This window comes from Leptonychotes weddellii, unplaced genomic scaffold, assembly GCF_054177405.1.
Source record: "Leptonychotes weddellii isolate Sample4059 unplaced genomic scaffold, ASM5417740v2 HiC_scaffold_529, whole genome shotgun sequence".
NCBI classification, from domain to species: Eukaryota; Metazoa; Chordata; class Mammalia; order Carnivora; family Phocidae; genus Leptonychotes; species Leptonychotes weddellii.
The window spans coordinates 1-11,971 of record NW_028020589.1 but is presented as its reverse complement, the minus strand read 5'-3'; the positions used below and the strand labels follow the sequence as shown (position 1 = coordinate 11,971).

The 11,971-nt window shown below is 35.1% G+C and overlaps 1 protein-coding gene across 1 annotated transcript; it reads left to right on the top strand.

The window, feature by feature from the left end:
• The first annotated feature begins 319 nt into the window (after positions 1 to 319).
• On the top strand, positions 320 to 11,138 carry LOC145719570 (rho-associated protein kinase 1-like). Its single transcript, XM_081811064.1, has 5 exons — positions 320 to 475; positions 2,061 to 2,155; positions 8,743 to 8,908; positions 9,863 to 9,956; positions 10,402 to 11,138. Exons 1-5 carry the CDS (start codon positions 431 to 433, stop codon positions 10,578 to 10,580), a joined length of 579 nt encoding a protein of 192 aa, XP_081667190.1. The 5' UTR covers positions 320 to 430; the 3' UTR covers positions 10,581 to 11,138.
• The last annotated feature ends 833 nt before the right edge of the window (positions 11,139 to 11,971 follow it).

Here is an 11,971-nt window from a genome sequence, read left to right as displayed (position 1 = left end):
CGACTGCCTTCGGCTCAGGTCATGATCCTGGAGTCCCGGGATCGAGTCCCGCATCGGGCTCCCTGCTCGGCAGGGAGTCTGCTTCTCCCTCTGACCCTCTTCCCTCTCATGCTCTCTGTCTCTCATTCTCTCTGTCTCAAATAAATAAATAAAATCTTAAAAAAAAAAAAAAAAAGAAAACAGTTCCCTCTGCTTTGCACAGTATCATTTTATAAGGAGTAAAATGGAACCAAACAGCATGACCTGATCAAATATAATAAAGTAATACTGTGTAATGAAGTGTGATTTTTAAAAACAAAGGTCATTTTAGTAAACCTTTTTATTTTTAGCAACTGTAATAAATAAAGAATAATATAAAGCCTAGTGTAAATAGCATTCATTTACGGTTTTCTCTTTTACCTGAAGACAGTATAGAGGAAATGAAGGACAGATGCGGGAGCTCCAAGATCAGCTTGAAGCTGAGCAGTATTTCTCGGTAAGAATCATTTTTAACACTTGGCTTAAAACAAAGTATTAAGATTTTTAATGTGAACTGTGACTTTTTTCCAAATGACCGTGAAGTAGTTTTCTCCCCCTTTATATACCCCCATCTCTACATTTCATTTCTGAATCTGAGTTCATGATCTGTGTAAGTTATAAAGAAATGACCATTTCTGTGAAATATTTCTAGAACTGCCATCAAACTAAAGCTATATATAAGACTTCGTTAAGGGTTTTTGTTTGCCTGGTAGCAAGCTTGGGTGCTTGGAGTGTCAGTGTTTTCATGCATGGTTCATGTATGCACGTTACATTTGTAGGTGTAACTGCATACAGTTATAGGTATAGTTAATGCTCAAAAGCTTTGGTCTTGTTTTAGCTCTCCGTATGCACTTCATGCATCTATTTTGCTTTTTTCTCCATAGAAGTCATTCTAACTCTTACTGGCTGCAGGGCAGGTTATTTTCACTACTACTTTAACATTTATAGCCAGTGCTTTGAGATGTTATTGAAGCCTCTGCATTTTTTGTTTCTTTTGGTTGCCAAGTGTATACTCCACCATTTCAACTTAACATTTACCTAGCTTCTCCATTACTGTGAACACTAGCAGCCACTTTTCCTACAAGTCTTAGTGCACTTAAATGAGAGAGTTTGAGTTGTGCTGGTGAACATGCCCTAGAAATCAAGTGAACAATATTGGAAATAATGATTTCCTAAATAAAGAATCTGAACACTAGTAAAGCTCTACAGAACTTTCATGTGTTCAGAGCTTTATGCTGTACTCTGCTCATCTCCTAATAAACATGGTGACTTGGTATTTTTTGCCTATTTTTTTCTTGGCTTGTTAGACTATCAGTGATTTTAATTTTTAAAAAAATCAGTATTGTTAAAAAATCTTTCCCTGGGTAGAGATTAACCTTAACTGTTCAAAGTGTTATAGTACTGACTTCTGCAGAGTGGTCTATAATATCATGCACACTTTCTTGTCCATATACTTTCACAGAGTAATCATCTAGTACCTCTTTTATTTACATGCCCATTGAAATATTTGTATTTTTCCCCTAGAGAAGTGCTATTTCTTAGAGGGATAAGTAAGTTTACAGTATAAAAGTAATTCTTCACAGCTATTTGCTGGTTCTTACTATTTTTTTCTCCCGTATCTTTTATATGAAAAAGGATAGTTTACAAAAAAGACTGCAGAACTAGAAGTTTATTCTGTAATCACAGCATCTTAACACAATATGGATCTAATGCTTACTCATAGCATATTTTACTCAGCAAAATATTTTTTAGGTGTATCATGTCATTTGTATCAGTAGTTCATTCCTTTTTATTGTTCAGTATGAATACTCCACAATTTTTAAAATTCATCTGTTGATGAACCTCTGATTGTTTACAATTTGGGATAATGCTGCAATGAAAATTCATATATAAGATTTTGTGTGGATATATGCTTGCATTTGTCTTGGGTAAATACTTTGGAGGAGAATTGTTGGGTTGTATGTTGTTTAACTTTATAAGCAGCTACCAGACTTTTTAAACTCCTCATAAACACTTATTTCTTCTAATCACTTATTTTGCAGACACTTTATAAAACCCAGGTAAAGGAACTTAAGGAAGAAATTGAAGAAAAAAACAGAGAATATTTAAAGAAAATACAAGAGCTACAAAGTGAGAAGTATGTCCATCCATTTTTCTTTACAACAAGAATCGCTCTTACAACATAGCATTCTTTTAAGTTTAAAAATAGAGAGTAGATGTGCCATTATTCTGATGGGAATGGTATAGCAAATCTTATTAGGCTAATTCAGAACAAATCAAACTAAATTTAGACTAATTTTTCTCTTTATGAAAATGTCATACAGTAACGCTATGGCAATTGTATAGAGATTCACTAAACTGTGATAGTAAATTGTTTTCAGGGGTCTCTCAATCTTTAAACATCTATTTGTATATAAATATTTCATACTGTACTTGCAAGTCATTATTTTATGCTAGGTAAAGTTATTTAGGGTCTTCCTCTTAGTATTATTAGGCAGGTTAAGTTCCATTGCATGTCTGCTTAGGGCCTTAGAAGAAGACCTAAAGCTATTTAAGTGTAACAACTTCTTATAATCAGGTGGAACAGACATTAGAACTAGTTTTCTGACATTTTTATGTTCTCTTTCCATATAGATATTTTAAAAATTTAACCATTTTATTGCTGAAACAAAGAAATACATTAAATATTTTAACATGCTTAGTTTTATGAATTATATGACAAATATCATTAGAATTACCACCCATGAAAGAGACAGACTCTTGCTATCCACTTTAGAAGCCCACTGTATTCCCCCTCCGGATTATGCCTTCTTCCCTCCCCATCACTGAATAATCACTATCCTGACACTTATTTGTTGACGGAACTGGATCATTTTTCTTGTATAGTTTTCCTCAGTTGTACTGATTTTATTGATCCATTTCCACAGTTAGTTGGACATTTTTGTCCTGTGTTTCCTGCAAATCTGTAGTTAAATCTAGAACTGTGCTATCCAGTATGGTAGCCCCTGGTCTTATGTAGCCATTTAAATTTGAACTTTAATTTATTTAATTTATTTAAGTGAAGTTTAAAATTTAGTTTTTAAACTAAATTTTAAATTTTAGGTGCTCAACAGTCATATTTGGCTAGTGTTTACCATATTTGACAGCACAGGTATACAGAACATTTCTATCCTCCTAGAAAGCTTTATTGGACATCCCTAATTGAGAGTCTTAGTCATATTCAGATCTGATTTTAGAGGGGTGAAGACTACCTCATACATAACCTTGTACTGTCTGGTTACTTCTTTGTGTTGTTACTAACCATGGACACTAAGTGCTTAGATCTTTAATATATTTAGTGGAGTCTAAGGTAGGAGCAAAGGTACATTTCCTGGTTAGTCTCTGTGAGAGTGATAGACTCCTGTTGTAGTCTATTGCCTATCATTTGTATGGTGTCTGCAGTGTAATATGCAATCCCATGTTGTGTGCATTCACTGTGAAAAGGGCACCCAATCCTCTACATACTATTGTTTTATAGGGTTGATATGGTTGCCCTTGTTTGATCTGTTTAAAAGAAACATATCACCACTAGTGTGCTAAGTACTGTGCTTCATGCCAGTGATATAATTATTAGTAAGTTATGGTTCTTACCCTCAAGTACTTCAGAATATAGTCAGGAGACAAATATAATTAAGGTATGTGTCTATGACAAAGTGCTAGGGATTGACAAGATGGTGTCTTAGAAAGCTTCATTCTTTAGAGTGAAGAATGGATTGGATGCAAAACTGGTGGATACAGGAAGTTGAATTATGTAGCCATTGGAAAATCTAAATGTAAAGTTATAGTGGAAGTTGACAGTAAAAGGAGAGGCGAGTACACAGGAAAAATAGGAAGTAGAAGCAATTGGACTTGCAGATTTGGGAGTGTGGGGATAAAAGTTGGGGGAAATTTCAGGTGGGTTCTCAAGTTGCTGACCAGGGCAGTTGGGTTGATGGTAGCACTGGTCCCTGAGTTAAGGAATGCCAAGTTTGTGAAATGAGGGGAAACAAGATTTTTTCCATTTCAGACCTATTGAGTTTGCGGTGCCTATGGGTTGTCCAAAGAGAAATGGTTCTGAAATTGCTTCAGAGCTCAGAGAAAAGATAAGGACTTGAAGCTGATTTGACAGTCATTATATACTGAAACAGAGATAGATGAGATTTGTTAAGGTGATTGTGTATATCAGAGTTTATAAACTCATGAACCTATAGTACCATACATGTAACTGATTTGAAGCTAGTTGGGTGTGTTCATTGTGTGAGTTGTGAGTATTATATAACAAACTGAAGAATTCATCTCAGTTCTAATCACTTGCTGCCACATGGTAACACTGATCCAGTATTTTAAGGTCTGGTTTCTCAAGAGAAGCCAGAAATCTGAATTTTTATGTAAAATGTTGGCCCAAATTTATTTTAATTGTATGTCTGGAGGGAGATGGAGATGGACTCATTTGACCCTCTTAGGTAACAAATTGTAACCCCTAGTGTAGGATGAGAAGACATAAAGGCTGACGATAGACTACTAGTGCCTGTACTTCTAAAGAAAGGGCAGAGGAAGGGAAAATAAGTCACCAGTGATATAAGGAGAAAAGTAGAGTAAGATCACAAAAGCTAGGGGAATAGAATACTTCAGAGAAGACAAGTGATTTAAAGTGCCAAATACTCAGAAAGGTCAAGTAAAAAATAAATTGTCCATTATATTTAAGGTTGTTAGTTATCTTGTTGAGAACAGTTCCTAAATGGTAATGAGAATGGATACTAAAGTGGATTGAGACGTGAATGATAAGAGTAGAAGTGGAGACCGAGTTCTAGACAGTAGCCACATTTACCTCCTTACAGTTCAACAAACTGGTCAGTTACTCTTCTGCCTCAGGGCTTCTGGACTTGCTCTCCCCTCTTCCTGGAACATTTTCCTCTGAGTATCCACATGGTGTGCTCCTTCACCCTCTTCAGGTCTAGGTCTAAATGTCATCTCAGAGGGGCCTTCCCTGAATATCCTTCTTAAAATTGTGCAAACATCCCCCACCCCATTACCTTGCTGCCCAGTTTAGTACTTCCTTAACCTGTTTTACTTTTCTCTGTGGCACTTATCCCTTCCCAATATATTATAGAACTTGCTGACTTATTTTACTTACTGTTTTTCTTTCTACTAGAACTTAAGCTCAGTGAAGGAAGGAATTTTTAAGTGTTTTGTCCTTAACTGTTTCAGTACTATATGGATAGCACCTGGAATTGTACCTAGAACACAGTAGATGGTCAGTAAATACTCGTTAAATTAAAAAATTCAAGAAATGTGGTTGTTGAGGCAAGGAGATAGAGCAGTAGCTGGAGGAGAAGTTGAAAGAGAGCCATTTCTTCTTAAAGATAGCAGAAATTTGAGCATATTTAAATGAGACATGGGAAGGAAATCAGTGGGAAAAGTTGCACATCTATTCATTGATTGAAACAAAAATTTCTGAGCACTTTCTATGGGCTGGAGACTTCTGGGCATTTTGAATACAGCAGCGAACAAGAACAAAGCTCCTGCTTATAATCTTATATCCTAGAAGAAAAAGGAGTGGTTCATAAATTGATTTCATTAAGGAGACAGGAGAATAAAGGTGACGGATTGGCTTTAGGCATCAGTAAAGACAGGTCTTTAATTTATGGAGAGTTGTGAAGGAAGTCTGGATGGTTATAGTTGCACAGTTTTACCCTGAACCATCTCATTGTTCTTGCTTTCTCTTGCACAGTTGCATAGCCAGGGATAGAACTATAATTTGGGACAAATAGGTTTTCTGGCATTTTAATATATAACTTAGATACATTTATCTGATTTTGATAAAAGCAGTAAGCCCAGGTAAGAATATGTTATCAGTCTCAAGCCCTTGTGATATAATAGCTCAGAACTACCCCTAGGATCATAGACTTAACATTGGCAGTACTTCCTATCTTTTCCTAATGTACTAACTTCCCTACAATTTGAAACAGCTATTTTGTATCTTCTCCTTTCTCCTCAGATCTTCAGCAGCCTGTCCTCATCCTCACACTCAACAGATGGCCTTGTTTCCTAGAAGTACTCTGTCCCACCCTCACAGCTACTAACCTATCCACAGCTACTGGCCTCTGTACCTATAAACCCTGCCTTCCTTCCCACTGATGTAAATGAACAAAATGTTCTTTTAACCGCCTCGATCCCATCCCTTTCTGCCTACTTAAGAATATGACTCCAGGAATCCTCACCTTTCCTGTGTCCATTTTTTTCCTTTGTATAGTCATTCTTACTGTTATGTAAACATACAGGTAAACATTTCTATAAAAAATAACCATCTTTTAAGTGCATTTTACTTCCAGCTACTGTCCTATTTTTCTGCTTCCATTTGTAGCAAACTTCTTTGAAAGGTGACATACCATTTATATTCAGGTCCTCTTCTCCCTTTCTTTCTCTAGCTCATTCCAGACTTTTCCACTCATCACACTACCAAAATAACCCTTCTCAAGGTTACTGATGAGTTCCTAATATTTAAAGACAATAGTCAGTTCTCAGTCCTTATCTCATTTAACAGTAGCAGGTGACATCGTTGATTACTCTCTCTTGACAAAATTTCTTCATTTGGCTTCTGTGACACCAAGTGGTGTTTTTTCTTATTGAACTAGCTACTCTTAACCTCCTTTCCTCCTTTGTCCCTTCCCCTCTTTGAGACTTTTAAAATTTGGAGGGCCCAAGGGATCATTCTTTCCTTGTTCTCATCTAGCCTCATGGCTTTAAATAGCATCAGTGTACAAGCACATTCTCCCCTGAATTCCAGACTTGTATGTCCAGCCGTCTGCTTGACTCCACTTGAGTGTTTAATAAACATCTCATTTTTAACATGTCCAGAAAAAATTCCTGATTCCCTTACCTTGCCAACCTTTTTCCCCATTTCAGTATTAGCAATTCTCTTGTTTCCAGTTGTTTAAATAAAAAACCTTGAAATTATCCTAGACTTCTTTTTTTCCTTATACTGTCTATATAGTCCATTAATAAATCTTCCTAGCTGTAATTTAAAAGTATATCCAGAATCTGATCAGTTCTCACAACTTGTACCATTTCCCAGCCTGATCCATACTGCCACCATCTCCAATTTTGGTCCTTTCATTAGTCTCCTAGTTGATATCCTTGCTTCTGCCATTGTCCCCCAACAGTCTGATCTTAATACTGCAGCCAGAATGATCTTTTTAAAACAGAATACCCAGAGTAAAAGCCAAAGTTCCCTATACTGTCTTAGAAAGCCTTACAAGGTCTGTTCTTTCTCCCCACTTCTCTTAATACATTTCTCACAACTTTCCTTCATCTCTCAGTTCACTGACATTAGCTTCTTTCAGACAAACTTAGGGCATTTGTTATTAGATGTTTCTTTGACCTTATCATTGTATTTTCAGATACCTGCATAGCTCACTCCCTTACTTCTGTCCTATCTCTTCTCACATGTCTTAGCAGAGAGGCCTCCTTGGTCACCCTGTGTAAAATATCACATTCACAGCCTCTTCCACCTTCTTAATTTTATTGTGTTCTCTGTGGCATGCTATATATTACTTGTTCATTTTTTTTTAATTGCCTGTTTCACCCCACTAATATGTGCTTCCTCAGGGCAGAGACTCTGTTACTACTGTATGTCTTAATTCACTTAACAGATAGTAACCACTTAGGTAAATGTTTGTTGGACAAATGAATGAGTTTGTGGGTTTTTTTTTTTTTTTTTTTTGTAGTTAGTATATGTTTCCCTCCTTAGGTTTGAGACAGAAAATTTCATTTGTATTATTCCCTTAGTAAAAAATAGATGGAAGTCATTCACTCATTCACTTAGCAAACATTTATTGAGCACCTACCATATATAGGGGAGATACAGTTATGACTCAGATAGCTTATTGAACAAAAGTTCTTTAGGAAGAGCAAGCAAATTGGAATGATCTGGTCCTGGTCTGAATGTCAATTCCAAAAAGCTTTAAAGTATAATTCCCAAGGAACATTTCAAGAATAGTTTATAGTGGTTACAAATCTATTTATAAGTCGTCATAATCTCATTACATTTCAGAACTGAAAGGGACCTCAAAAATCATTTAGTTTAAGTCTCTCATTCTACAGATTTGATTTCATTGAGCCCCAGGAAATGTAAGAAATTTTCCCAATGTCCTTACCCAATTAGTGAAGAACAGGGATAAGGGTTAAGGTCTGGCCTCCTGGTTTAAAAGCCTATTACTTTTCCTCTGTCCCATGCTACCTTCCGTTGTAATACAGAACAAGTTCCTTTTCAAAAGTAGACTGCTGGGGCGCCTGAGTGGCTCAGTTGGTTAAGCGACTGCCTTCGGCTCAGGTCATGATCCTGGAGTCCCGGGATCGAGTCCCACGTCGGGCTCCTTGCTCGGCAGGGAGTCTGCTTCTCCCTCTGACCCTCCCCCCCTCATGCTCTCTCTCTCTCATTCTCTCTCTCTCTCAAATAAAATCTTTAAAAAAAAAAAAAAAGTAGACTGCTTGCCATTGCTTTACCACCTTTTCTTAGTTAAGCATAACAGCAGGTACAGGATTAAAGAGTTCTTTACTTTTATAGTTTATCAAAGTGTTAGAGGTGCAATTTATTACTTTTATAGAATTTTTGCTTTGGATTCAAATGGATTTTATTTTAAGCAACAAAATGCTTCTTATTGTTTAAATATAGTTGTCTTCATTTCTCTTATAAATCTATTGCAGGGAAACTCTTGCTACTCAGTTGGATCTAGCAGAAACAAAAGCTGAGTCTGAGCAGTTGGCTCGAGGGCTGCTGGAAGAACAGTATTTTGAATTAACCCAAGAAAGCAAGAAAGCTGCTTCCAGAAATAGACAAGAGATTACAGATAAAGATCATACTGTTAGTCGGGTAAGTGCGATTGTCAGGTAAGTTTTATGACTGAAATTTATCTAAATCAAAATAGGTCACATCTTAAAAGTGTCAGGGTGAGTATGTGTGCATGTGTATTTACTTTGACTTTACTTATACACAGTGGTCAGTCTATACTTATGTATAAAATAGTTTATATAATCCAAAACCATTGTTAATGACTGAAATTCTTATTCAGTGTAGTATGTTTTTTCTCTTTCTGGCTATAGATCTTAACTTATTTTATGTGAAGAAATGCTTGGGTTAAATTCATTTGTTGTATTTTCTTAATACATTGCAACTGACTTTGTGGCCAGAATTCTATAAAACTCAGAGAAACTATTTTGGGATGAGAAATTCTTTATGGATATCTACAAATTAATTTTAGAAAACCAGTACTATGATTACCTATTCCTGAAATACTATTGTCTATATAGATCATGGGGATTGAAAGGAGAGTTAGATTTTTCTTTTGAAGTTACCATCCAGTGCTCTGGTATAAGTAGTCTTGGGTTTGAATCTTAGCTGTGCCACTAAGAAGTTACATGGTCTTGGCAATTTATGTTACTTCCTTAAACCTCGGATTCTTCATCTATAAAATAGAAGTAATACCAGGGTGCTGGGCTGGCTCAATCAGTACAGCATGCGACTCTTGATCTTGGGGTTGTGAGTTTGAGTCCCACATTGGGGGTAGAGTTTACTTTAAAAAAAAGAAAGAAAGAAAGAATACCTGTTCCACAAGATTCTTACGACGGTTAAATGAAATATATTTTAATATAAGTGTATCCACATATGTTAAACCAGAAACCAGGCATTTTTATTATAAAGCAGTGTCTGACTTGTCCACATCTATGGAGAATGCAAAGTTGTTTTGTTTTTTTTTTTTAAGGTTACTGTTTTAAATACAAGACTAGCAAAGTGAATGTAACTTAAACCTTTGTGTGTTTTGTTAAGCTTGAAGAAACAAACAGCATGTTAACCAAAGATATTGAATTATTAAGAAAAGAAAATGAAGAGCTAACTGATAAAATGAGGAGGGCAGAGGAAGGTATGTAAGGTTATTTGTTTTTTTCTTTTTTAATCATAATGTTTAATCAAGTTCAGAGGTAAATCTTGAGATATTTATATTGTGTGTTTTTAAAATATTTGTTTTCATATGTTAAATAACTTCTGTAGCCTTAAGAATTATCTTTGTAGAACTTAAATGTTCTCATTCCCAAAAATGGTAAATATGTGAGGTGATGGATGTGTTCATTAACTCGATGGGAGAATCCTTTCGTAATGAATACATGTGTCAAATCATCATGTTGTACAGCTTAAGTATCTTACAAATTTATTTGTCAATTATACCTCAGTAAAGCTGAACAAAAAGAATTGTCTTAATGAAGCTACTAAAAATTATGTAGTGTATACTAATTTGAAGAATTAAGAACATGTTAATTTGGAACACAATTTAATGTCATATAATAACACTTTATATAATTTATTAACAGAATATAAATTGAAGAAGGAGGAGGAGATCAGTAATCTTAAGGCTGCCTTTGAAAAGAATATCAATACAGAAAGAACCCTTAAAACGCAGGTATACATACTCTCTCAGCCTTTTCCATGTTTGTATTTGAATATCATATATTCAGAAGTTAATATTTGTTTTCTGTGTACTTTTTCTTAAAACTTAGGTTATAATGTTCAAACTTTTCATTGGAACAAATGATGTTATATTCTTTCTTCATTAAATATAAAAGACTTTCAGGAAATTGGATTTCAATTGAGTTAAGAAAGAAGATGTGATATAGATAGATAGATATGGAATCGTACTCAGCCATAAAAAAAAGAATGAAATCTTACCATTTGCGACCACAGGGATAGAACTGTAATGTATTATGCTAAGCAAAATAAGTCAGTCAGAGAAAGACAAATACCATATGATTTCACTGATATGTAAGAAATGAAACAGATGAACATAGGGGAAAGAAAAAAAAAGAGAGGGACACAAACCATAAGAGAGACTCCTAACTATAGAGAACAAACTTAGAGTTGCTGGAGAGGAGGTGGGAGGGTGGGCTAAATGGGTGACAGGCATTAAGGAGGACACTTGTTGTGATGAGCACTGGGTGTTATATGTAAGTGATGAATCACTAAATTCTACTCCTGAAATTAATATTACACTATATGTTAACTAACTAGAATTTAAATAAAATCTTGAAACCAAAAAAAAAGGAAAAAGAAAGTAGATTGTCTAATCATTTGACTAGTAAGAACATATTTTAGATTGTCCAGAAGACCTGTATTTGACAATAGGAGAACTTAATGAAGAGAAAACACTTGACTAAAGCCAAAAGAGAAGAACTGGGAATAAATAAGAAACTATAGGGGTGGCTCTATCATTTTGCTGTGTATTTAATAATGTAGCTAGATCAGATTTTTACACTAAAACTTGATGTCTTATCATTTTACTAAGTTATCCAATAGTTTAAATTCTTCATAAGGTATTGTGTACCTCAGTTGATTTTTTTGGTAAAATAAATATTTTTTACCTTTTTTGTTTGTTTTGTTTATTCGCCAAAGAAAGAGAGAGCATGCATAAGCAGGGGGAGTGGCAGGCAGGGGGGAAAACAGGCTCGCTGCTGAGCAAGGAGCCTGACACCAGACTCAATCTTAGGACCCTGGAATCATGACCTGAGCCGAAGGCAGACACTTAACAGACTGAGCCACCGAGGCGTCCCAATATTTTTTACTTTTTTATTTAAATGATTATAATAACTTCTTTACCACTTAACTACTCTCCTTTTCAGCAATTTTTCATGTTGCAACCAGATTAATCTTTCAAAAATACACTTAATATCTGTTGAAAATCCTTCAGTGGAAGTTCTACTTACCTTTATATTCAGAGACCATGAAGAAAAAGATTGATGTTTATTACACAAAAATTCAAATTTCTAGAGTCCAAAACAACTTAAGTTGGAAAAAAAAACTAAGTAGAATATTTATAGCAAATATAGATAAATATAAAGAGTACCTACAAATTTTAAAAAGGCAATTTAATATGGAAAAAAAAAAGTA

What these genes read in the sequence shown, in the direction of transcription:
- LOC145719570 (XM_081811064.1), top strand. Translation starts at nt 431, where the DNA reads ATGCGGGAGCTCCAAGATCAGCTTGAAGCTGAGCAGTATTTCTCG. An exon ending in AAGCTGAGCAGTATTTCTCG is followed by an intron (nt 476 to 2,060) that starts GTAAGAATCATT and finishes CTTATTTTGCAG; the next exon opens with ACACTTTATAAAACCCAGGT. An exon ending in CAAGAGCTACAAAGTGAGAA is followed by an intron (nt 2,156 to 8,742) that starts GTATGTCCATCC and finishes AATCTATTGCAG; the next exon opens with GGAAACTCTTGCTACTCAGT.